This window comes from Hippoglossus hippoglossus, chromosome 15, assembly GCF_009819705.1.
Source record: "Hippoglossus hippoglossus isolate fHipHip1 chromosome 15, fHipHip1.pri, whole genome shotgun sequence".
Classification (NCBI taxonomy): domain Eukaryota; kingdom Metazoa; phylum Chordata; class Actinopteri; order Pleuronectiformes; family Pleuronectidae; genus Hippoglossus; species Hippoglossus hippoglossus.
In genome coordinates, this window is record NC_047165.1 from 24,856,779 (window position 1) to 24,884,081 (window position 27,303).

At 43.2% G+C, this 27,303-nt stretch overlaps 1 protein-coding gene across 4 annotated transcripts in view; it reads right to left on the minus strand.

Annotated features, from left to right (window-relative positions):
* Nucleotides 1-27,303, minus strand: part of zswim8 (zinc finger, SWIM-type containing 8) — a 31,777-nt gene that overhangs the window by 2,052 nt on the left and 2,422 nt on the right. Inside the window, exons 2-26 of one of the 4 annotated variants that reach the window (XM_034609433.1) lie at nucleotides 21,626-21,670; nucleotides 21,345-21,498; nucleotides 18,682-18,776; nucleotides 18,184-18,356; nucleotides 17,542-17,649; nucleotides 17,346-17,427; nucleotides 16,926-17,046; nucleotides 16,033-16,234; nucleotides 15,130-15,305; nucleotides 13,591-14,920; nucleotides 12,585-12,716; nucleotides 12,093-12,272; nucleotides 10,593-10,776; nucleotides 10,155-10,253; nucleotides 9,824-9,948; nucleotides 7,192-7,513; nucleotides 6,708-6,863; nucleotides 6,234-6,456; nucleotides 5,647-5,936; nucleotides 5,315-5,538; nucleotides 4,546-5,043; nucleotides 3,889-4,066; nucleotides 3,554-3,727; nucleotides 3,332-3,451; nucleotides 883-1,061 (exon numbers count right to left, since the gene is read on the minus strand). In XM_034609433.1, the coding sequence (XP_034465324.1) occupies nucleotides 883-1,061; nucleotides 3,332-3,451; nucleotides 3,554-3,727; nucleotides 3,889-4,066; nucleotides 4,546-5,043; nucleotides 5,315-5,538; nucleotides 5,647-5,936; nucleotides 6,234-6,456; nucleotides 6,708-6,863; nucleotides 7,192-7,513; nucleotides 9,824-9,948; nucleotides 10,155-10,253; nucleotides 10,593-10,776; nucleotides 12,093-12,272; nucleotides 12,585-12,716; nucleotides 13,591-14,920; nucleotides 15,130-15,305; nucleotides 16,033-16,234; nucleotides 16,926-17,046; nucleotides 17,346-17,427; nucleotides 17,542-17,649; nucleotides 18,184-18,356; nucleotides 18,682-18,776; nucleotides 21,345-21,498; nucleotides 21,626-21,670 (5,570 nt within the window). Of the gene's footprint in view, nucleotides 1-882; nucleotides 1,062-3,331; nucleotides 3,452-3,553; nucleotides 3,728-3,888; nucleotides 4,067-4,545; nucleotides 5,044-5,314; nucleotides 5,539-5,646; nucleotides 5,937-6,233; nucleotides 6,457-6,707; nucleotides 6,864-7,191; nucleotides 7,514-9,823; nucleotides 9,949-10,154; nucleotides 10,263-10,592; nucleotides 10,777-12,092; nucleotides 12,273-12,584; nucleotides 12,717-13,590; nucleotides 14,921-15,129; nucleotides 15,306-16,032; nucleotides 16,235-16,925; nucleotides 17,047-17,345; nucleotides 17,428-17,541; nucleotides 17,650-18,183; nucleotides 18,357-18,681; nucleotides 18,777-21,344; nucleotides 21,499-21,625; nucleotides 21,671-27,303 lie in introns of all 4 variants that reach the window. The other 3 variants (XM_034609432.1, XM_034609435.1, XM_034609434.1) reach the window with 3 other exon arrangements.

A 27,303-nucleotide genomic window follows, 5' to 3' on the forward strand; every position in this document is an offset into this window, starting at 1 on the left:
ACCTGAGGAGTCTCTCAGCAGAATCTCTGTCACTCACAGCAGAGAAGCTGCACTGGGCTGAAGTCAACATCTTCCAGCAAGTTGTTTTTATGCTTATGAACACAAACGTTTTCGCTTCACTGCTTTGTGTTCGCAACTGCAGCTTGCTCTCTACAATCAACCTATGGGTCTCTTGTCCACTGCTGCTTTCTCCCTCCTCGTTGAGTCAGGGAAGCAACAGTCAGTATATGAACACTTTACATTAAAGCCTCAAAGTCAACCCGCTTCAGAGCGGCATTAACCTTAAAGTTGTTTACAATCCACCAGAAGAAGAAGATGAATGGCACCAACATGTTTTCTCTTCAAAAGCTCTGACAGTGATGTTGTGCTGCTGCACCATGTGAAATCTGCCTAGCACATTAGCAGCTAATGGTCACCTCTGAAGGCTTGAAAGTAAAGTGTTCCCACAATTTTGACGACTTGTCTCCATACTTAGAATAACAAATCATTTGTCATCAAAAGTCTAAATAAAGTGGCATTATTACAATATAAATATATACATGATTGGACTATATACATGACATGTTATAAAAACGGGATGAAACATCCCGATTGACAGCTGAGACTGACTTGCGATTGGTTGAGTGTGTTTGTATCGGACTCTGTCTCCTAATGACGTCCTGGGTGCAATATGGCAGCATTCATATCATCTTTATTTAGAGTATGTGAGTATGATCAAGTTATGCATTGCAATGTGGACATAAACATGATCCTGTCTGCTCACAATAGCTCTGGAATGCCTTCATAATATGATGCTTTGAACCTGATTTAAAGACATCTCTGGTTTATTGACTTGTCAGACTGCACTGGAATGGCTGCAGCGTGGGCGTAGACGCATCGTACCTGCAGGTAGGCCTGTTGGCAGCGCTGGACGAGCTGATGGAAAGCAGGTGTTCGGAGATGAGCGTGGATATGGGCTGGGTTCAGTCTCTGCAGGGCCTCCATGATGATCTCCTGCAGAACAAATGGACTGAGGACACCTTTTGCTGCTCCGACACAGAACTGGTACACGTAGTTGACTCCTGACAGGATGGATAGGCAGAGAGAAGAAAGAGAAAGGAGATGAATGGATGTTCAGACAAAACAGCAAGTGACTGTTAAGTCGGAGGAAACAGTCCCTAAATTGTATTTTATGTGTGTCAACATTTGCAGCCAAACACACACAAAACACATTCTTTGTGCTGTGTGAACGCAAATTCGTCCGGGGCCATATATGAAGGACCACCTACTCAGCTGACGTCCTCTGACAGGCTACAATTTCACAATTAATCAAACGTATTTTTACGCTTCAGTGCCAAGATGCCTATCTTCTTTTTTTTTTTTTTAATTGGTAAATTCTTTCTTCATAGCAGAGTGGATTGATCATCGATTAATTTCACACATCCACACACTGTTAAACACATCCCGTACCTAGAATGGCTCTCTGTAGAGTGCATACGTCACATTTATATTCACTAGATCCAGATTTTTATTTGGATCTGCAACAAATTTCTCACCATTAAGATCAGCTCCCTAAATATGCCTGACTTTTTCATCAAGAGCCATGAATTATTCTCTGAGAAATAAACGAAGATATCTCACAATGTTAGAAAATGATAAAAAGAAGTGTTGTGTTGTGGTAACCTCCCCCTTGGTGGAGGTTACTGTGAAGGCAGCATCTTCGTCAGACAGACCTCATCAGACATGAACCTCAGCTTTAGCTAAAGAAACACTGACAATTATTTTTATGTTTTTCTGTGAATCAATATTCCAAAAAGATTGTTCATAATCCAAAACTAATGTTCTTTCCCCTGAACTAGCAGCTAAATCAGAAAACAGAACCAGAGTGAACAGAACCAGATAAGAAAGGTTTTCTAATATTAGGCTCCGTTAAGCCATGCGACACCAAGAGAGCCAGAGTTAGCTGAACTTGCTCCTGGTTGCCTTGTCCAAGATCACTGTCCAAAAATTGGTCATGTATCGTAAAAAAAGGGTTGCAAGCCCTGTGAACACCATTGAACACCCTGGTTGGATGGGGACTGTCAGTGGACAGCCACTTTCAAGTCTCTCCAGAGATGTTTGATTGGGTTAATAAGCGGTACCTGGTTTCCTCCAGATTTGATGTATATATATATATATATATATATATATATATATATATATATATATATATATATATATATATATATATATATATATTAGGGCTGTCAAAATTAACGCATACATTTTATTAACGCATGCGCAGAATGACCCGCTCCATGTACCCCTACCCGCCCCCACTCACTCGCTCAGAGCGACACACGCAGTGAGATCAGAGCTCGTTCACGTGAAGCAGCCGGTCAGTGACTTTGTAGAAGAACAGTGAAACACAGAGTTTCTCTGGTCACAGCTGCTCAGTGATCAGCGCAACTTGTTGACAAGTCATTTTCATGATGTTTAAATGCAGCCTCATAAAGTCTGGAGCGAATCAAACAAACACTAAGTCACTTCATGTGCTGATCAGGTCCTGATAACTAGTGATGAGTGTTTATTAGTTCAAGTGAGAGCAGAGTGGAGGAGGACACAGAAACTCCAGCTCTGATCACTGAGCAGCTGTGACCAGAGAAACTGTGTTTATTAACGCGTTAATTCCACAAATTAATCATCCCGCGTTAATGCGTTAATTTTGACAGCCCAAGGGTTAGGGTGAGTATGTGTGTATATATATATATATATATATATATATATATATATATATATATATATATATATATATATATATATATATATATATATATATATATATATATACACACACACACACATATACACGATGGGTTGGCTGTCCAGCTGTATGAAGAGTACTCAGTGTTCCCTCTTTGTCACTTCTTTAGAAGTGTTGATTTGTGCGCACAAGTATTACCTCTTCAATTAAACAATTCAGTGCTAAACAAACTGTCTCTTTGACCTACTGCTTATAGACTGAGGCAATGCTTGCCTTAGGGGCAAAGATTACAGCCATGTTGAGAGCAATTCATTAGTGCAGTACTAGGATAGGGCCTTTATAAATGCACCCACAAAAATCATGTTTGTATCATTTTGTAAAGTCAGAGCGAGTTTCGACACTTTGCTTGTGTTAAACTCTCAACTGTGCCCAGGACCAGCACATTATCGTGCAGTGTGATCACAGTCCCATCTCTGAGCTCTACAGCCAGCTACTTCAGGATCATGTCTTGGTTTTTGCTCTGATTTACATCTTGGTGGACAACCATCAATAACTTTCAGTGAATATATTCGTTTTTGTTTTTCATTGTCAATAATTTTGCAGACTAACCTAGCCTTGCAGCCAGTCCCAGCAGCCATTTGACATCCTCAGTATAAGGTGGACTCCTGGAGAAGTTGTTGGGGTGATCATTGTGAGCCCTCCTGCCCAGCATTTCCAATGCTAGCATACCTTCACAAAGGAGAACAGTAGAGATCACATTGTTCAGTTAACCTTCTTTACTATATGAATTCTGCTTAGAGGAACATTTGTCACAGCTCACACACTCCTCACCAACTCTGTAGGCAGAGTGAAGGTAGTGCAGACCCTGCTGGCTGATTGGCTGGCTGTGCTGCTCGTCCTCTGCTGGGAAAGGAGTGCTGACCAATGAGCCTGGCTGAGAGGAGAGAGAGGGTAAAGATGCTCCCTGGATGGTCTGGATGGTGGAGCCGGCGTGGACGCTGCCTACTGTAAAACATGGCACATCATACTGTTGATCACAGTTGAACAATTGCATCCTATGGTAACATAAACCAATGTACTTTATCTAAGATGGCCTACATTTTAAGAACATTGATCATTGCTTGGTTTAAAACAGACTAAACACCCAAATAGTGTGTCTTCCTGACCTGCTACAGTGGTGCCAAGGGGCAGGCCGGTCTCAGTGTGGTAGGGGTGGACGGCGATCTGAGTCATGGACGGTACGGGGACACCAGGGAAAGTCACAGCTGTGGCTGCCATAGGTGGCTGGGGGCCAGTGGCCACTGCGAAAGGGAACTGGGCCCCGATGAAGGCTGGGTGCATTCCCTGAAGATGTACACACACACACATGTACATGTACACACACAGACATATATATATTTATGCATGTGTCATGCAGTGCAGTGAACACTGCAAAGAACATATCAAGAACAGTTGTGAATACAAAGTCAACATTGATGTTAAGTTTTAAGTCAGTTTCAAATGAATTATCAATGCTTATGCCATGTATTCCCTTAAATTAAATAAATAATAAATCCACAGAAAATAATTCAAATCACGAATCAATTATACAATCAGCAGATTAACTTATAATGAAAAGATAATGACTAGCCACTCTTGATATTGTATCAACGGGCACATGGCTTAGCGAATGTGTCAAATGTGTGTAGATCGACAGCCTGTCTTTGTAAGATATGAACACATCATCAAATCTGTACTTTCCATCTGTGGACACCTTTTCAGCTGTATGTTAATAATACAAAATTCCACAAAAGCCCAGTGATGGAATCAAGAGAACCTCTGACCTGTGGATATGCAGCCCCAGACACAGGGAAGACCGTGGGTCGGGCGACATGCTGCAGAGGATGTCCCAGGTACTGGGGAGTGCAGACGGTGGGGAGATGGGCCTGGATGGTGGTGTAGGGGTGGAGGCCTTGGCTGTGGGGGTGAGCTATGGCCTGCCCGGGCATGGCATGGGACTGGTAGATGGTGGAGCCCACGGAGATGACGGGTACAACGGCTGCTGCAGTGACTGAGGCTGTGACAGTTGCAACCCCCGAAGACTCCATGTTGGCCCCACTGTCATGGACACCACAGCTGGATTCCATGAGCCTTCTGCCCGAGCCCCCGTTTGCCCCACAGCGCCCAGAGGTCTCCCTCTGCTGACCTGAGCCCCCGCCCACTGACTGCTCATACAGCCAGTACCACTGGTGAGCGACCTCAAACAGAACCTCAGGATACACACCTCCCCCCTTGGCTGCTTCCTCTACTGCCATGCAGGCCTTCTCCAGCATCACATTGTCCTGGAGGGACACAGACACAGGCGGGGACAGAGTGAAATATGTCTATCAATCATTAATTTTACCTTATGTACCACAATAAATCATGTTTTATGTGTCTTGATTAGTTTTTTCTATTCAGCATTCAGCAGCATCTAACATCTAACTTCACCCACCCCTCCATTGGCATAGTGGTGAGTAGATATTTAGTGAATTTTCATTTCTGGGTGACTAACCCTTTTACACTATAAACAGTATATACAGTTATTTAACCATTAACCCACTCCCACCGTACCTGCTCTTTGCATTGCACCAGGGCTCTCTGTATTTCATTAGGATTCAGGGCATGAGCATGTGGCAAGCAGCTTAGGGCCAGCTCCGCTGCTGCACGAACCATGTTGAGGTCCCTGGCCCGCGAGGCTCGGTCTGCTAGGGATGCCACCTCTGGAGGGGTAAGGTGACCATCCCAGCACTCCACCAAAATATTGAGAGCAGCACTGCCGATCTCCATGGCCTGGCCTGAGGGATGAAAACACACTGGATCAGAAAATCTTCGTGTTTCTGTCTAACGCCTATATATTTCACCCACACACCCACCCACACACACCCACACACACTCCCCCTCACCAGTTATCCAGGACACATGTGAGGAGTAGGTCCTGGACAGCCAGTTGGGTGAGACAAAGTTGTGGAGGCCAAGCGCATACAGGCCAATCTCAAAGGCACACAGGTGCAGGTTTCTGTGGGGCCCCTGGTGGCCCCCACTGGCAGAGGGCTGGGTGAAAATGGAAGTTGAGGAGTTTCCTCCAGCTTTGATCAGAACCGTCTTGGCGAGTTCAAAGTAAAAATGGGCTGCTGCCTCTGACGGCTGGTTGGGCACATGGGGGGCATGGCACTCTGGACGTCGTCCTTTGTACCTGAACACAGGGAAAAGTAAAACATAGTTTTAAGAAAAACCTGGGAAAACGACAAAAGGTAGACCTGATAATTATTACTGACAGTTCTTATGAGTCCTAAAAAGTCAATAAAAAAGTGACCACAACTGAAATCTTTACTGTTTACAACTGATAAGGAATGAGTCACAACCACCTTTGACAGACATCATTGTGTAAACATTTTTTTTTACGGTGAATCTGTTATTGTTAAAGGTCGTCTCTGTGACCCTAGTAATGTGCTTTTACTTGTGACCTGATGAGGAAGAAGTGCGCGTTTACCTGCTGGTGTCATTGCTCTTGGCTCTGGCCCCACCACCAGCCCTACGAGAGCCACTGGAGGAGGAAGAGCCCAACGAATCAGATGATGAACTGCTGATGCTATCACTGTCCTGGCCACGCCCCCAAGATGTTGCTGCCCAGCCACCCCGGAGCGGTCGGCGGCTAAGGGTGGGGGAACTGTCGGAGGTCGTCTCTGGAGCACTGCTATCAATACTCGCCATGCCTGTGAAAAAATCATGCACATAACATCGTGTTTCCCATAATTGTTATGTGTGTTGATGAGGCTTTTTCAGTAAGTATGATATAATGTATAAAAACTGTATGTGGAGAAACTGTATGTGGAAGAATGCCACATATATGACCCAGGTTAAAACGGCACTGACAGTCTGATCATAGTGTAAATTCTATATTTTCTCTAATGCTCTACCAGTTAGATCGATAAAAAAATATAGATATTATTGTCAAAATGTGTACCAGTGTGTTTCTTCTTCTGACGGACTGGTGAGCCCCAGCAGCGTTGGCTGTAACCACAGCGCGCCCCCAGCGCCAGCCGACTAGGCACGGTGGCCTCCAGCTTAAACGGAGCTGTTTCACTCTGCTGGTCACTCGATGGAGGAGGCCCATCTGATACTGTAAGGACACAAAACAAACAGAGGTCTATCTCTGTAAAAGACAACTGTGTTACCTTAGAGTGACTTCCAAAATATATGGAAGCACAAGAATCCTCGGTTTCAGACATGTGAACCATGTCAAGAGCCCCACACGAAAAGCATTTCAAAAATGTTTGTGTTGAAACGTATACTGTAGTACTACCTGTATGTTTACAACCAACAACAACATAAAGAGACCTATTACTGTATAACACAGATGTCTAATAACTATTTAGTATAATAAATAATAAAGTAATAATAAAGTTATAGATTGTGGCACCAAAAGTGGGGGTCATGGGGGTTCTCACCATGCTCCCTGGTCTCAGCAGTACTCTCCCCTGCGGCACTGCTCGGAACTGGGTTGAGTTCAGCCTGATGAGGCACCTCTTCTCCAGCCAGTGTCACAGCAGACGTAGAGCTGGAGGAAGAGGCTGCCACAGTGGTCGCAGAGGAAGATGAAGGAGCGTGTTTAGATACACCCCCTGTGGCTCCGCCCACTCCACTGTGGCCAGAAGCAGTGTGTTTGGATGGGCTGCGCTGGCTGCCAGCTGCTGGCTTGCTTGAATAGAATGAGCTTAAAGTCTGAGGCTTGTGGGTCTGACTCTCCCTGTCCAACAACTTATCCAGTATCTGCAGATGGGAGGAGGGAGAGAGAGAGAGAGAGAGAGAAACAGGAAAAAGAACAAAGGGAGTGAGAGAGGGCCCGTGTACAAGACCTGAAGATTGGTGAGATATTATTTCGTCAGTTACTGTTTTTACTCAGTGTTTTTTTTTATTCTTAGCGCTGTATTAAGCCCCTGCTTTATTTATGTGCATAGGTATGTGTGTGTGTGTGTACTTGTTGGGGGATGGGTTATGCAAAGCACTTGGTGTTACATTTTGTTTGTATGAAAAGTGTTGTATAAAGTCTTACTGATTGATTGACTGATTGATTGACTGATTGCAGGATTACTTCAAAAACAACCATACTGATTTCCTTGATATTTGGTAGAGGGGTGGGGCATGACCCGAGGCTGAACCATTTACATTTTGGAGCATATCTGGATAAACGGGCAGATTTTTTAATACTTTCTTTAACATGGCGAGATAAGGTGGAGGTATGCACTCTCCTAGCACCCTTCTAGTTTATTGTTTGTGGTTGTTTTGTGTAAAATCCTAAAATGTGTAGGCCCATACAGAAACAGGTATGTATATGGTTTGAGAGTTGGACTATGTGCACATCTGCACTGTGGCCAAAGACCAAAACCATAATCATCATTATGTGTCAATACCAAATATACTGATTAATACACCTCCAATACACCACTACAATAATACAACTCTAAACATTCCCTTTCTTTCTCTCCCATTTCCACAGACAGTGAACACCCCTGCTAGAGGAAACCTCTGAAAAAACGTTTTCTCTGTTTGACTTACTGGCAGAACACATCTCAGTTATCAGTCACAGCAGTAACACTATTTGTTAAAGGGGACATAGCATGCAAATTCCACTTTGTTAGTGCTTCTACAGGTTAATGTGGGTATCTGGCATGTCTACCAACCCAAAAACTCTGGGAAAAAAACACTCGCGCGTTTTGTTATAGTTCCTCTAAGTCAGAAACGTCATGCTTGAGCGACTCGATTGCGCTTCCTGGGTATTGTGTCGTAACAAGGAACTGGAAGTCTCCCTACATGGTCTTGGCCCACCCCCCACCCCCCCCCCCCCCCCCCCCCCCCCCCCCATCCCCCCACACTCGTTACTTCCGGGTTTACACCGGAGGCAGTGAGGCAGCGCAGCGCCGTTCCCAAGCACGCAGCCGCGCTGTTCACACGGGACGAGCATTTCTCCGCTGGTCAGCCCGCGATTCACTCACATGTGGCATTTGTCTGGATCGTTGGGACTGGGAGGCTGCAGCAGCTGCTCGGGAGCGACCGCTCGCTCTCCCGTGCGTGAGCTGGAATTTGTGTCAGCGCAGCACAGCCAGCACAGCCAGCAGTGTGGAAGACTTCCGCAGTGTTCAGCGCTACTGTAACCCCCGAACCCCGACATTCAACGGGTACAACAACAAGCGGAGAAAGCAGAATCGCGGGCTGACCTTATATATACAGTCTATGGGGCTGACCAGCGGAGAAATGCTCGTCCCGTGTGAACAGCCAGGCGGCTGCGTGCTTGAGAACGGCGCTGCGCTGCCTCGCAGCGGTCTTCCACACTGCCAGCTGTGTGGAAGACTTCCGCAGTGTTCAGCTCTACTGTACGCCGGGTTACAGTAGTTACGCCGGGTTAACACCGGATGCGGAAGCGCAGCTGCGAGGCAGCGCAGCGCCGTTCTCCAGCGCGCAGCCGCCTGGCTGTTCACACGGGACGAGCATTTCTCCGCTGGTCAGCCCCATAGACTGTATATATAAGGTCAGCCCGCGATTCTGCTTTCTCCGCTTGTTGTTGTACCCGTTGAATGTCGGGGTTCGGGGGTAAATGATGGTCTTCATAGGCCCCCCCCCACCTCTCTTTCTCTCTCTGTCTGTCTGCTTGTGTGCTTGTAGTGGATGGGCAGAGGGGGACATTTAATTATGTGATTGGGAAAATTAAAACTCCAGGACAACAGAAGGGGAATACAAAGTATGGGATGCATATTTGATAATTTATATCATATAAAATATGTAATTTATATCGTTTAAAATCATGGGGGGAGAGGGGGGAGGGGGGAGCTGGCTCATTAGCATTTAAAGGAACAGGCACTCAAAACAGGTCACTCTGTGGAGGGCTGTTTTATACAGGGTAAAAAGGGTGCTGTTTTAAATGATCCTTGTGGTATTTTGACCAAAGTATGTTACAGACATTTCATTAAGACCCCAAGGAACCATATCAACTTGTGGTAAAATGGGCATGCTATGTCCCCTTTAAATTAAAAAAATAACTTTTTCCGAACAGATGTTCAGAATAATCACAGTAGTGATGGTTACCTTCTTAAGCTTGCTCTGGTCATCCTTGTAAGTGATCATGAGAGCCAGAGCCAGGTCACCCTTCACTCGTCTAGTTCCTTCACACAGTAGAGGATGCTCTGCTTCACTGACTGTGGTCTTCATACCTGCAAACAAACAGGGACAAGAAGGATTACAGTATGAAGTGTTAGGGGAGACAGGATAAGGCTCAGTGCAGACAAAGACATCGACAAAGTACGGTACAGACAAAGATAGGGGATGTGAGAAAGGTGGGAACGGAGAAAACAAAGACACTGAGAAAGAAAAATCTAGTCCAGACAGAACTGAAAGAGAAATAAAATTGTATTTTTACCAAGTGCAGCAACAGCAGCCTCAAAGCCCAGCTCCTCATCACCTGGCATCTCATTGTTACGGTTGCGACTAGGTGGACGGGAACCTGTTGGGGACACGACTGCACAAACAATATGGAGAAGAGTGAAAGAGATGTTAATTCATTAAGCCTGCATTTAAAATGTCTTGATTTAGGCCTTAAGAATAAAATAAAATAATATATTATTTGTCACTGGCTCAAAATCACATGCGCAATATACTAGACTACTATCTAGTTAACCAACTGACTAGACTAACTCAGGTAATTAAGAAAGCCACTATATTTGAATTTAGGATGTTTAAATCTTCCTCAACATAATCTGAAAAGATAAAATTGTATGGCTTTGCATATTACAAGAATAAAATTATATATATTTGAATTAAACAAGGAAAACTAAATCAGGCAATAATTGGTGCTTACCTGGGGTACACAGTACATCAAAGATGAAGCTGGCCAACATGAGAGGCAGCACAGGTCTGTAATCACAGAAGTTTCCGTCTCTGAGCTGCTCCCCTCTCTCTCTGATCACCGACATCTCCACCAGGCCCAGAGGAATCTTCTTCAATAGAGCCACCACCTCCGACTCCTGGTAGGCCAGCTTCACCTGGTCAGCACACACACAAGCAGTCAGTGCGTGTGCTACAATTTCATGCTTCCACAATGAATACTAATTATTGGATATACTACGTATATATTGTACATGACATACTCATGGAGTTTATACAAAAAAATCTGACTTTCAAGATCAAACAACACTATCAGCTGAAGTTGTCACAGCAGAATCATGCTTTGGTGTTCTTAAATACTAACTCGCAAAAATTGCTTATAATAGATAAACTATATAAGTAGAATTACCGCCCTGTGGTTACATCAACCAGTGCAGCTTCAGTCCCTCCAGGTGTTCCTGACATATTGCATTCACAAGAATATGAGGTCACCATGACCTTTACCTTTGACCACCAAAATCGGATTATTTAATATTTTAGTTGACCCGCAGTCTGCCTTTCACACATTAACAACAAAGCAGGAGGTTCTCTGCAATGACCAATGATCACAACAGCAACAAATCCTCCGCATTTTTCGGACAAGAGGGGGAGCAGCCGGGTGCAGCAGAAAGAGGCAGGAAGTGACGTATTTACTCGGTTGTTGAGATCATGTGATTTTCTTGGCAAAACACAGACAACGATGTCTGCTCTTATCACCACAAACTCTCTAGACATCTTCGTCGGTGTCTTCTATGTGTATGTCACTGCTTTTTCACCGGGAGATATTTGTTGTGGTTTTTTGCGTCTGTCGCATGTTAAAAGCCTCATCAACTCGCTCGCGGGGAATCCAGCGGGTGATCCAGCGGGTGATCCCTGCTGTGTTCTCCTGGATTTCTACGGACATTACACTGGGAGGCCAGGCAGACTAGAATCTCTGGAGCGTCTCACTCAGACATTTGCGTTCACAGATGCACATGCAGAGTTCAGTGCATGTCTGAAAGAAACATTTTTGACAAATTTGCATTCATGAGGCAAAAAAGGCTTTTGGGTGACCACAGTGACCTTGACCTTTGACCAAGGTTCAAGTGTTTGTGGCAGATGTAATTCCCCGAAGGGTGGTCCAGATATATCATGTGCACAAGAACATGAGCTCACCATGATGTTTGACCACCAAAATTGAATCACATAATCTGAGTCCAATTGCTATTGCACCAAATTTAAAGAAATTCGCTCAAGGCATTCCTTATGAAACAACAACAAGAAAACAAAATGCCTTCGGCCACTAGCTGTGGGTTGTGCGGAGGTATAAAAACATGTCATTCTAAATTGGTGGGTGGATAAGAATGACTTTGACGTGGCTGAGATATTGGGGAGTGCAACTCTACAGCATTTCAATGCAACAGAGCAAATGTGTTTGTGTGTGAGAATGAGAAACCTCCAGAGCTTTGGTAGACGCCGGTGGTCTCTGGAGCTCCAGGGAGAACATGCCGGTGCTGAAGGCCAGGTTGTGGAGCTCCAGACGCTCACAGAGAACAGTGAGGAGAAAGGAAGTTTTCGACAGTGTGTTGGTGGCTATCTGCGTCTGACGGCTGGTCGACACTTTGCTCTTCTTACCCTAGATCCAACAAAAAATAAATAATAATGATGCAGAGAACAAAAATTGGATTAGTAGATTCAGACATTGAAATAACTTCCTTTCTGGCAAATATTTCTTGCTCAGTTACAAATTGACATATTCCAATAAAAACAGATATTAAAAGAATCTGGTGCCTTTCCTTCACGAAGAAGGACTCAATATATCACTACACAGTTCAAGATGCTGACTGAGGAGTTTAGAATATTGAGACTGTACAGTGGAAGGAGAAAAGTGAGTTCAAAGGTCATAGAGAATGTGCTCCACACTGCTGGGACATGTGGCTGTATCTACCTTAGTCTGTGGCTGCTCCACTTTCAGGTCTGGAGGGTTGGCTAACAGGTCTCTGGCCAGCTCCACTGCCAGCCGGCACGCCTCATTACTGTAACCATGAGCATAAAGGGCCTCTGCACATGCAAACAGCACCTGCAGGCACACGCACACACAGCAACAGTATTCAGGTCAGGAAGAAGAGCAGTATTTGTCTACACTTTGTTTGGAGATCTACAATAAATAGTCCATACTCATGTCTCGAGGAGACAGCCTCATCGCTTTGATTTAAAAAAAATTGTCCACTTGAGGAAAGCTTTTTCCCTTTTTACAACTTGCATCGTTATTCTGGAGTTTTGTTAATCTTTCCAAACATCTTAAATAATGCTTGACTCTCAAGCTTTGCTATAAAGAGAGATGCAAACTGACAGAACTAAAAGGGAAGCAACAGGCAGTCAGACAGATTTTCAACTGGTGGAATTCAACTGCAATTAAAATCCTAACTCTAGTTGTGGCAAGTGACCAGACTCAAAAGTCGCAGCTCCCTAACAGACCTGTGACCTCAGCACTATGTACTGTATTGTGTGATTTGTACAGATTCATGGGGGAATGGTTGCATGACAAGTAATGTTGGCCTGTTTTGGTGGCTACCTACAGTACATCGATACTGGATTGCACCACTCAAACAGAACTGACATGTTGCCAAAAAATCATGCCCATTGGAGAACACTAATGTAGGTGGCAATGTAACAAATAAGTTCAAATGATTAATCTTCTTTAGGTAATTTCAGGTTTGATTATTGTTCTTAAAGCTGTGGCATCAATAGTTAATATAATCAGAAAACATATTTTATGTTCACATCTATAGCACTTTTCTAGTCTGAATGACCACTTAGTGCTAAGAGGAAAACCCTTTAATGCAATCTTAACTGGTTAAGAACCCATGTTTTGAAATATCTACATTCATATCTGTAATCCCCCCCCTGTTAACAATTTAACTAGTGCAGCACTTCAGGTCTTCCTTCCTTACCTCCATGCGTCCCTCCTGATCCAGCGGTTTGATTCCTGCAAAGATGTCCGGCTCCTCCTCCTGATGGTTGTCAGTCAACTGTCTGTCTGCTCCCTCCTCTGAGGCAGCACTCAGGTAGTATGCCTGATAGTCATCCTCACCCACAGCTTCTCCTCCAGCCGCTGCACCTGGTGCCTCTGCTTCTTGGTTAGCTGGTCCAGCTGCAGCTGCTGTCCCGCTCCCTGCTCCCGCTGCTCCAGCAGACGCTGCGTCTTCGTTGCCCCGCTGGGCCTTGGCTGATGTTTGAGTGGTGCCTGATCTTGTTGTAGTGGTGGAGGTAGAGGGTTGATTACTGCCAGCTGAGTCTACATCTTCATCTCTGTTCTGGACAGACTCCACCTCCAGCTCTGCTTCCTTTTCTGCAGCATTGGGCGTGTCCATAACAACCACCACTGTCTCTTTGGAAGGGAAGCCGGATGGAGCAGTCTCTGCAGCAGGAAGTGCAGCTGAGCTAAGGCTGACACGCTTTGTTTCAAACATCTTGTTCCCTCCGTTGGTGCTGCTGTACTTGCGCGAGTCTCTGAGCAGTGGGCTTGAAGATGGCAGCATTTCTGGTGGTGGGGGTAGAAACTCAAAAGTGTTGCTGGCCTCAGCCCCCAAAGCCAGACTACAGCCATCATCCAGGCTGAGCTCAGCCAAGTCTGGCTCCAGGGAGCTGTCCTCGCTGCTGGTTCTCCGCTTGGCACTGGCATGCTTTCCCCCTCCTAATGCTCCACTCCCTCCAGGTCCTCCTACCGATGCCCCCTTTCCACCTCCCTGTGTCAGTTTCAGCTTCCCTCCAGAGGAGGAGCCTGGACCTTTGTACATGCACTTCCCACCTCCGTCTTCCAGGGAAAGAGAGACACTCCCTCCCAAACGGACCAGCATCCCTCCCCCTCCACTCACTGACAGACCCTTCCTCTTGGTTAGAATGGTTTCCTTGGGTCGGACTGCCAATTCTTGTTGAGACAAGTGACCACTCCCTCTTCCTTTATAATCTCCAACAGCTCCACCTTCAGCTCTGCCCCCTCCCCCTGGTTCAGGAGGTTCTCCAACCCCTCCTGCAGCAGCTTTGACTCCTCTCTGGTGCTGCACTGCCCGAGACCAGCAAAATGTGGCGCTCTTCTTATCTGCACTGCAGTAGGTTATTCCATCCAGTGGGTAGGCCACTTCCCAGTTAAAGTAGCAGGACTCTACAGCAGGTTTGAAGCCCTGGAACAGTTTATCCAGGGACTTGCGATGTTGCCCCCGCTTCACTATTTCAATCACCTTTAGATGCCACTGCTTCAGCTGGCCTGCCAGTTCGAGACGCCTAGAGTAGAGCATAGACAGCCTTTATTATTGATTGGAGTCCCTACTTAATATTTACTACAATCATAAAAAAATTATGTGATGAATAAATGATAAATGTGCTGATATTACATCCCATGGGATCTTCAATATTTCTTGACCAAATTCTGTGACAGTATAAAAAGTACATAAGGAGTGTGTAGCCTGGTGTCGGTGGCCTAATGGTCTGACCTGCAAGGGCTCATCGTCGGGTCAAGCACAGCGAGTCTCCAGAGCACCACCATCTCATCGCACATGCTGGCACAGGCATGAGCCGCCACCTCTGACTGACCATTGCTGCGCCCAGTGTGACCACTGGCACTGCTGTGCGACGCTGATGTTCGAACACTGTACCACCAGCTAATGATCTGAACACACAGTCAGAGAATTCAGTGAGGGGTGTGTGTGTGTGTCTGTGTGTTATGGGTATTACCACGGTTGTGGGGACCTAAATCTATTTAGACGACAAAAAAGAACTTCACATAAAGTACTATTTTTTTATTTTAAGGTGAAGAAATGTTTTAAGCTGAAGCTTTAGAAATCAATGTAAGTCAATGTACGACTGTGTGTGTGTGAGTGTGACAGTTCTGGCTGTATCTTTCTCCTCTTGTCTATGGCACCTCTCCTGTTTGTTGTCCTCCATCCTTCTACTCACTTATTTCATCTGCTTCATGTTATATTTCTGCTTAGCTAAGGGGAGTCCTGATTAGTAGATGACCTGCTCTACCAGCTGAGCCAGAGCTGAGCCTCCCCAATTCATGAGTGTATGGTACATGCACAGAAGAGGTGGATGATGGTGAGAGTAACGTGTGGCAGAAGAATAATAACTAAAATCTAAATCTGATTTTGACATCTCTGGATTACTCTGTATTGAATAACCTATTACAGCCTTGAGATTTGAAGCATTACCCTCAATAAAACAAATACAGCAAAATGTATAACAATTCTCAATCTGAGCATCATTTCAAGTGTGCTTGGTACTTTTCAGAGTGCTGTCAACTTCTACATTGAGAGCAACATGTATGTCTGCTGATGTTAAATCTTTTCAGTGGTTTACTTTCAGTAGCAAGAGCTCATGTCACGTTGAGGATGTACCTGTTCGTAGGTGAGGCACTGCTCAGTGAGGATCTCCAGCAGTGGAGCTGCATTGCTGTCTCGTCTCTTGAACATCTCCCTGACAATGGACAAAAGGTTCCAAATGCCTTCTGGCTCTCTGCCCCTCAGAGGACGCAGCAGACATGCCCACTCAGCAGCAGCTGGCGGCTCCGTGGACGATAAATACATGGAGTTTACATCACTGTGAATACAATACACAGAATAAAGAGAGAAATTAAACAATGCTCACTGTGCAGGTTAAAATGAAGGAAGAGTGTAAGGGTATTTTTGTATTTTTTGTAGTAACACTGGAGCTCTATGGCACACTAAACACACTATATTATACTTTGTATAAAGTTTATTAGAATTAAAAGTATTTTACAGACATTACAACCGGCAATATCATAATCTTTATTCCTGAAATTAAGCAACTGTTCCCTCCTCCCCATCATGACTCCTTTTTGCAGGTTTCGAGCAGTGTAGACAGATACATTTTACAACATTATTTTTGCAATATGCAGCTGTGAGAATTGAATGTTATCAAAAAAGTGACTCAATAAGCTTAGATGCATGATTCCGATGATTCAAACAATATGGAATCAGTTCTCAATTCCAATCCCTAATTAAAGACTATCAGTGTTACACCGTGTCAATACAGGAGCATGATAGTAGAGAAAGCAACAGTTTCAGTGCTGCATCTCCAGAAACATGCATTTTTACTCAGGGTGTGTCTTTTTTAAACTAAAGGCTGAAATGTAAAACAAGCACCATGTTTACAGAGTGAAGTGTATGACCGAAACAGGTTAGAGAAGTGTCTGAGTTAAGGTCTGACGTTTAGAATAGTTCTATGAGTGATATGGTAGGAAGTATTATGTGAGACGAGTAGTGGGTACCTGAAGACAACAGGTGAAGGCCCGCAGAACTTGTGCAGAGTCTTTTTGATGTTGTCACTGAGAGTCGACTCATCCAAATACCATGTGCTCTGGTCAGACGCTGAGGGCCCTGCTGTCGGATCTATATGCACACAAACACACAAGTTGTTATCTTTGTTTTTATTTAAGGACTTTTCTATTCATACTCCACAGTGCAGCAGGTGAACAACAGTAGTATAAACACAAACTCCTTACAGGGGGATGAGACCAGGGGGACACCATACAGGAAACATCACTGCCATCTAGCTGTAGCAATATCTAATAATATGGGCTGAGACTGATCCACTTGAATAAAATGATCAATAGTTCTCTGGTTGTAAAGACACAACTTGTTTATCATGTCAGTTCTCTCAGTTTGCTGGGATCAAACTGCTACTGTACCTGGAGCTCCACACACTGTGTTGATGGCAGTAGACTGAGAAGAGAGCAACTCATCAAGTAGCCGTTGGGCTGTGGGCAGGATCTGAAGATTCAAAAATTAATGAAAATCAAACGTGCTTTGTCAGATATATGACATTCAAAGATCATGTACGTGTTGAATTTTCATCAATAGCTTGATTCATAAAGAGGATTTCACCTGCTGAGGCAGCTCACTGATGAGGTACTGGGCAAACTTTTGCAGCTGGTCCCTCTGCAGCCTGGACAGAGACTCAGAGACCGGAGCCCTCAGACAAACTGCTGATGCCTACACACACACACACGCACACACACACACACACACACACAAGGTACGTATGTAGCACTCCAACATATTACCCATATTTACATTTTATTTTCAGCTGGTTTATTTTCAGCATGTAATAATAGGACTTTTTGCTTTTTTATTCATATCATCTGACTGATAGTCACTCAGAAGAGCTGGGTATGAGACATGTGCCTCCCTGATCCTGATACAAACACATTCAGTGTAGAACAGAAGAAATGAATAGAACTGATTAAGAAGGACTTTCCAGGGACTATAAAGAGAAACACTTCTTATAATGTATGGATTAGTTAGGTGCTGCTAGTCATCAACATTAATATCAGTATGTTCAATGTAACGTCTGAGTGGCCTAATTAACAAGACAGACACTGAAAAAAGAGCTTAGGATCATTTACTCTTTCTCCCTGACACGCTGGTCAATCAGTGCTTTGGTTTTGTGTTGACAAAGTGAGATCATTTGATTTGATTAATATAACAGACAGTTTAAGAGATTCCTTTGTGTAGACTCAAACTCACATTATGGATCCTGAACAGGCACAGTGCCACCACATGGGCACACCATTTGGCCCCCGCGCCGCAGGTGCAGCTACAGGAAGTGATGCGGCAGCGATCAAACATGACCGCCACATTGTATGCTCCCTTAGACTGACCAGCCTGACTGGACACGACTGTAGCACTGAGATGGAAGCCTGACAAAAGATAGACCATCACAGAAACATGAACAAACCCAGAATTGAAGAAGTGTAAAGGAACAGGCTGAACAAGGAAATAAAAACATTAGTATATTAGTTCTGCACTGTATTTAATAACTGAAAGGTGCTGCTTTTGAATGAATCTATGATGTACAGATGGCTGATGTATAGACAGAGTGGAAGTGAGTGTTATTATAAGTTTGGGCCTAGTTGTGTTGTATTCCATAATAACGTTATATTAACTATTCACTGTAAAGTTACAGTTTGAAAAGTTACAGAAATGAAAGATCCTATGTATGGTAAGATTGAATACTCAACCTACCGATCTGCAGCGGGTCTTTGACTGCTCGGATCCTGTAGAGTTGCTCTCCACGTTGGAATTCATCTGGACTCCCATTAGCCAGACAGGAATATAACCTGAGGAAGGACAAGGACAGAAACTGAGATAGATTCACAAAACTGAGTGTTTTTACACTGGTGAGCCCGGTTTATCCATAATGTCTAATTTCTAAAGCCCGTACAGGGTTCTGGTGGGTTGGAGCATAATCCAGAACACACTGGAGGTAAGTTTTACCCAGGAAAGATTCAATCAGACCTACAGTATACACTCACCGGCCACTTTATTAGGCACACCTGTTCAATTGCTTGTTAACACAAATAGCTAATCAGCCAATCACATGGCAGCAACTCAATGCATTTAGGCATCTAGACGTGGTGAAGACGACTTGCTGAAGTTCAAACCGAGCATCAGAATGGGGAAGAAAGGGGATTTAAGTGACTTTGAACGTGGCATGGTTGTTGGTGACAGACGGGCTGGTCTGAGTATTTCAAAAACTGCTGATCTACTGGGATTTTCACCCACAACCATCTCTAGGGTTTACAGAGAATGGTCTGAAAAAGAGAAAAAATCCAGTGATCGGCAGTTGTGTGGAGGAAAATGCCTTGTTGATATCAGAGGTCAGAGGAGAATGGGCAGAGTGGTTCGAGATGATAGAAAGGCAACAGTAACTCAAATAACCACTCGTTACAACCACGGTATGCAGAATACCATCTCTGAACGCACAACACGTCGAACCTTGAAGCAGATGGGCTACAGCAGCAGAAGACCCCACCGGGTGCCACTCCTGTCAGCTAAGAACAGGAACCTGAGGCTACAATTCACACAGGCTCACCAAAATTGGACAATAGAAGATTGGAAAAACGTTGCCTGGTCTGATGAGTCTCGATTTCAGCTGCGACATTCAGATGTTAGGGTCAGAATTTGGCGTAAACAACATGAAAACATGGATCCATCCTGCCTTGTATCAACGGTTCAGGCTGGTGGTGGTGGTGTAATGGTGTGGGGGATATTTTCTTGGCACACTTTGGGCCCCTTAGTACCAATTGAGCATGAAGTATCTCAGGGACAGGTCAACCAGAGGGGAAACTTTCATTGTTCATTAGTGCAGTCAATATTTCTTTTACAAAAGGGTGCCTATCATCAAGTTCCAGATTCCAGTGGGATTGGTTCAGCTTGTTTATTTTCAGCATGTAATAATAGGACTTTTTGCTTTTTTATTCATATCATCTGACTGATAGTCACTCAGAAGAGCTGGGTATGAGACATGTGCCTCCCTGATCCTGATACAAACACATTCAGTGTAGAACAGAAGAAATGAATAGAACTGATTAAGAAGGACTTTCCAGGGACTATAAAGAGAAACACTTCTTATAATGTATGGATTAGTTAGGTGCTGCTAGTCATCAACATTAATATCAGTATGTTCAATGTAACGTCTGAGTGGCCTAATTAACAAGACAGACACTGAAAAAAGAGCTTAGGATCATTTATATATTTTAAGCATTCAATATGTTAGGTGCAACTTTCAGAAATGTAGCTGTGAATTACTACACTGTAAGGTAATAACAAACACCTAGCATACAGGTCAAAGCTATTGTGAAAACAGTAATGTTGTTAGGGCTGCACGATATTGGGAAATATGCGATAACGTTATTTCATATCGTGATGACGATATGACATGCGATAAATAATAATAAACAGTCCCTGGCTACGGACGCAGAGACCACGGACAGCTCCACAGCTAGGAGAGGGCTCACAGCCCGGCCGCATCGCTACCAACTCGCGAGTACACACCAGGGAGCCATGCACAGCTCCACTAAGTCCACCTACAGTGTTAATTTGGGTCTTTACATACATGTTTGGGCCGTGAAAAGTTTTTTTTTTTTATAGTTTTTAGCGGCTCTGTCTCTAATTTACTGCTCCTCTGTGTCTCTATCGTTCACGCTGTGCGCTGCGCTGAATGCGTCAAACCAAACGGAGGCATCCAGACGTTTTTAAAGTGCGTTGTTTTAACAGACTGAGTTTACACATCTGTCCGATCACACCATGTGTGTGTGTGTGTGTGTGTGTGAGAGCGAGCGAGCGAGAGAGAGAGAGAGGAAAAGAGCGAGTGAGCGGCTGATGAATGCGCTGCTCTGAAAATAGATTTACCTCATTAATAAAAGAATCGATCATTATGTGATGATCAGTGTTGATATTGTGGCAACAAACAAATCAACATTTAAACTGTAGCGAGTCAGAGATGTCAGCTGAGAGAGAGAGAGAGAGAGAGAGACAGAGAGAGAGACCCACACACACAGAGCAGCGTCGCTCCGTCAAATCTCTGTTTTCAAATTCTCTGTTTTCTTTCTATTCTCTTCTCCCGACAATGATTCACTGACAGAAAACCCCGTCAACGATCTGAATGTCTTTCATTTATCATCTAGGGCAGCAGGGCTCCATCTGATCAGCCAAATATATTGTGTGGCGCATGGATCATCATTTATCGCAGTTTTTGCCATCTTTTGCGATACGTCTATCGCGCACGTTGATATCGCGATGACGATAGATTTCCGATATATTGTGCAGCCCTAATTGTTGTAGGACCACTATCATATCCCTAATCAGAGGTTAGAAAGAAATATCCAGGTTATCAGTAATCTTACCTGATGTCTTCCTCATTTTCAGGGAAGCTCCAGTAGGCAATGCGAAGCTGGAGCTGTTCTGGGACAGGGGGGTAGACCTTCTCCACCACCTCAAACGGGATGTGGAATGCTACCTGCTTTGCTGACAGCTCTACCAGTGGAATCACCTGACCATCTGAGGAAGAGAGGAAGCTTAGCTCAGTCAGCTGGACAGGAGAGGAAATACTGAAGGTAGGGTGTTCATTTCTGTTCTTTCACAATCCCACATTAAAGAAAGCTGAAGGTTGAATAACCTTATCTACCTGAAAGGACGGTAAGAGTGTGATCAGTACTGTACTCCCATCCACCTGTAATCATGAAAAATTAAGGACATCATAATGCACTGACTAGGGCTGTCAAACTTCCATTCAAACTTAATTTCTTATCATCTTTTTTGTTCTCAATTTTTTAATGAAATGTTATATAAAATGTACACGTGCCTGAGACAGGCTGCTCCTCTTGAGATTGTGGGACTTGTCTAGTGGCTCCAAAAGCCATGCTCAGTTCACAGTAAATTATCAACAGTACACCTTTCACTAGAGTTGGAATGTCTATATCTGTAGAAAATGTCACAGAGACATGAAATCATCAGTAGGGGAGTTTTATGGTTCACAGTCTTTTTCCTCTGTGCGTGTGTATTTGTGTGTGTGTGTGTGTGTGTGTATTTTTCTCTTTTGGAACATGGGTAAACAAAACGTGTTTTTACACATTAAAGGTCTGGTTGTCAGAGTCTCTGTCGGAGCTTCCTCTTCACTCCTCCTCTGACCTGCACTCACTTTACACTTTAACAATAAACACCATCACTGATCACAAGTCATTAGGACACGTACAGGACTGACGTTTACTTTGTGTTTGTTTGATTCGCTGTAGAGATCATGACACATGTTTAAAAACACTGTGCACGCATAACTCTGCTTCACACGAGACGTAACGTGACGTGCACAGTCAAGACATCAGGGTTAAAGTGATGAAATGATCCGAAGTAATGATCCAACATGTGATTTTTAGTTCATGTATGAAGAGGGACAGACACACACACACACACACACACACACACACACACACACACACACACACACACACACACACACACACACACACACACACACACACACACACACACACACACACACACACACACACACAGAGACAAAAGTTCTTCCCGCAGATTACGACGTAACGCAGTGTATTAACTTCATTGTTGCAGAAGAAGTGACGCCCTGTTTATCCAGGAACATAAATATGAATTCAGCAGGATTTTATAAAGATCAGTTCTAAGTGTGATGATTAGAAAACATCAGAGGAGCAGTCACCTGTTGACCAGCGGAGTAATGCGCCTCAGTGCAGTGGGGCTTCTAAGGGGGGGCCAAGGGGGGCCAGGTGGTGTCACCTTGATACAGTAAAGACTATAATCAGTGTTTGTCTTTTTAAGCTTGAGGTGCAGCACACAAGTCTAAACTGAATAAATGTCAAATCAGTGTGGAGAGCACTGACCACTCTCATAGACTTACTGTTGTAGTCTGATTGTTGAATTGAAAACCTTATTTTGTAAATTAAGGCACGCTTGTAATGACAGTAACAGTCGATAATATTTTTTAAACACTTTCTAAATAAAAACAGACTTCATGCTTGTCTGACTGATTCTAATAATTGATAACAAAGCAGCTACGTACAGTAATACCGAAAATTGTGAAAGTGATACATTGAAATGAATCGAGATGAATCGCTATGAATCGAATCGTTGACTGCTGAATCATAATCGAATCGTGAGGCTAGTGAAGATGCACACCTCTACCTAACAACTGAGTGAATCGTTGTGGATCTATTAGCTTTGATCACATGAGGCATCCTCATCATTACCACCACCACTACAGGAGAATATTGAATTTTATAGGGCCAATTTGTGTGTCAAGGAGTGATTTCACCATGATCCATTTTTGTTGATAATAACAGAATGATGTCTGGGTATCTTGTCCCAAAGCTTCACAAATTTCTTTATATATACTATACAACACTAGTGCTGATACTGTGTGTGTGTGTGTGTGTGTGTGTGTGTGTGTGTGTGTGTGTGTGTGTGTGTGTGTGTGTGTGTGTGTGTGTGTGTTAAAAGAACTGCATAAGCACAATCACAGGACTGAGTGAGTTGTAGGATTTAGTGGTCTGCCACCGAGAGAAGAAAAAGTGAAGGGTCTCAGATTACAGACCCCATTTCCAAGCCACTACTTGTGCTGCTGTTTACCATATATGGAGGAAAGAGCTGTGTTCATGTAATGCCATCATTGGCAGAGAGGCTCAGGGGCTGATGGTTACAGGTCATGGGAAACCCATCAAGGCATCACTCACGTGTTATGCGTGTACATCCAGTGAGCTAAGCTGTAATGTAACAAAAAGCAGGTGCTTCCTTTAAGTAACCTCATAAAGGCAAATTCATATGTTACAGAATACAAAAGGAGTTCATGCAGAAATGTGCTCCCTTCCTTTAGGCATCATCTCAGTGGTCTTGACAGAGCAGACTACTGTGAGCTACTTCTGCACTCAGATGCTGAACTCTTCCAATAACTTGTGATGGATTCAACTTTTAAGAGTTGCAATCAAAACTAACCTATCCTACATTTATCACTCACCACAATCGTTGCTTATATACACGTGTTGTTTTAGTTAATTTTCTGCTGACAATATGAACTCATTACACAATAAAATAAATTATTTTCAATTGCTTTTTGCACACACATATTGAAATTACATACATTTTACTAGAACTGTACTGATTTGTTGATTGACTTGATCCATTGAAATTAATGGAGTAATCAGTTACCAATCAAAATGTAACCCATTCTGTGATTCCAGCTCCTTCAGCAAGATTTAGCTGCCTTTCTGCAATAGATTATACAAAATAAATCTTAACTTGCTCAGTGGATGGAGTTTGCTCATAATTCTAAATTGAAGGTGATTTTCTGTTGATTTATGAATTAAACCATGAATTGACAAAATAATTTGCCTTCTACAGATGAACTGATCATGACATAATTGGTTCCAGTTCTACATGTTACAGTAGGGTCTTTTACGCAGTTCTGTTATTGGTGTTTTACCTCAAAGCATTACAGTATCTTTACTTGTGTTGGAAACGTTAGAGCCTCAAAAAAATCGGTGCTACATCCCTCTATTGCCGAAGTAGTTACTATGCAAGTAATTCAAGAAATACATGTTACCAATAAAATCAACCTTAATGTAAAATATACCTTTTTTTAAATACTAAGCAACATATTTTCAAGCCTGCAACTACCACTAACTGTTACTACTTCTGCTTTCACTAGGCTACTACTGGGATGAAGGATCACCGACGCCTACTCAGCTGACATCCTCTGACATGTTTCATAATGAATCAAAAGGTATTTTTAAAATTCTGTGTCCATACATTGAATTATCTGTGGCCACTGCCATAATATCAACTATGTCCGACACATGCTGATTTTCTATTTTTATCTTTTAAATGAGTTAAATCATATTATATTGGAAAGCTAATGATTGATTCACTCAGACCCCCCCTGGCCAGACAGACACACACACACAGACAACAGGCACATCTGTATCATCAAACTGGCTAAAAACATTTTTCATAATACTACTACAGAAATTATGTTAATGTTCATTAGCATATTGAACAAAGAAGTGAGATCCAAAATAACAAATGAAGATTCATTGAGGACACATTCTAAGGCCAGATGTGAACACACTTACTTAGAGCAGCTCACTCGTGATTGGATCTCTCGAAAGGATGTTAATACCTGAACAGTGCACACACATCAGCCATTCACTGAACAGCTAAACACTAGGTATTGTTCTAACTTAAGCCCTGTAGACAAAATGTAATTTGTGAATATGGCCTATACAATCAAATTTGATCAATTGATACACTATTAAAAAATATTTATAACTGTCTAACAGTGCATAGCTAAACCCTGAAGAGAAGTGGTTGGGTAGTAACAGAGTTCATGTGACCAGTCTATGATTGGCTGTTGCAGATGAATGGCAGTTAGCCGTCAACAAATCAGCTCTCAGCACAGAGGGACATCATTAAAAAAGCTGATCCTTTGTAGCTGCCCCAGTGAAGAGCTAAGGACCCCTCACTCTTTTCACTGGATCACTAGCTCTATCACGGCCTTCCTCATTTCCTCCCCCATCCGTGTCTCTCCACAGGGTGTGCTCCATTAGAACACTGAAGTACACCTGTGGTGCGCTGCTTAGGGGAAATTCTGCCAACGTTATTACATGGTCCTCTGCTCTGTCTTACTGGCATGCAAGTTAAGTTCGACCACTCAGCTGACACGAAAAAACATGTTTGTACTGATCTTCAAAACCATATAACCATCTACCTACTGATTCCACAAATGGCTGTCTGTCTTTCTGCCTTTGCAACTCATATCACAAACCGTTCGTCTAATCTGCTTCAAACTTGGCATGTTTATTGTAAATTGCCAGATGAAGTGCAGCGCCGAGTGGTGCCATTCAGACACAAGATACTTTCAATATTAATAGAAATTGAAAAAAACAGAAGACCGGTGCTCTGTAGCAGTCAGTGAGTGTGGGGCAGTGTGCCTTCAGTTTATGGGCACACTGCAGTTTATGGGCTATATTTGTAAAGCCCATATTCACAAATCACAATTTGTCTCATGGGGCTTAACAAGGTGCAACATCCTCTGCCCTTAACCCTCAACAAGAGTCAGGAAAAACAGGACGGACAGAAGTGCAATGGATGCCATGTGTAACTGAGAACATCAGAAAAATAACAGTATTTTCAACATTGATTAGAAGAAACAGTTTGTAAATGCTAACTTTAACACCCAGAGTGTGCACTGCATCTCATTTTTGTTCCACACACAACTTTTATCAAATAGAAAAACAAAACAAATATATTCACTGGTGAACTAAGCCCTGGCGTAATCCTTCACATTTTTGGAACCCAGATTTATAGTGCTGGATTTGAACTGCATCCTCCAATACAAATCTGACAATGTAACAGTGTTCTTCTGCTTTCCAAAATGCTTGTTTGGTTGTGCTTTTGTAGACAACGCACTGTCAACGCAAAGTCACCCCCACAGTTAGCAGACTGAGATACTGTGGAGAGTCAATTCCTATAGGTCTTATTCATCGAACACAATCATTTTCATTATTATCATTATTATTTCTTCTTCTTTCCTGTTAGACAGATCCCTATGGTTCATTGCTCTAGTAAAGCATCAGGGGACTCTAAAAAATAGCATGAATTTATTTCTTCTGTGATAGCAAAACGTGTTACACCAGCCTTCAGAGACTCCTTCAGAATAAACGGGGCAAACCATGATAAAATCTGAGAGACTCACTTAGGACACACTCCAAAACGATCACATTGCCTCATAAAGATACAAATTGCCTGGAATGCAATACTTTGTAAAAGACTGGTACTCTCTCCATTCAAAAATAATTTATGTTGCAATAAATGGACACCTCATTGCCCAGTCCTTGTGGCTAGCATATTTTAACTACTAATTTCCAATGTCAGTCCATCAATGAAAAAAAGACATGTTAAAACAGATATTAACTATTTTTACAGTTTAAGTGTTAAATATATGTATATTGGACAATTTGGACTATTTTATTATCTACTTGCTTAGCCAGAGAGAGAGATAGTGTCACATGAAGCCAGTGACTGAAGCTGATTCTAAGATGTTAGCAGTATAGCTGTGAACAAGCAGTGAAATGTATCATTTATTTAGTGACAAACAGCTTAAACTGCACCACCCTGCACAAAAGACAGGTTCCAGTACTCTGACGGTTCTCATATACCTTGGCTGGCAGATTTCCTCTCACCTATTCTGTTCCCTAATCAACTAATTGAGAAATATAGCTACAACAGTTACATTACAAAGTAATTCACGCCTTTACTTACAACTGCTACCTTTTA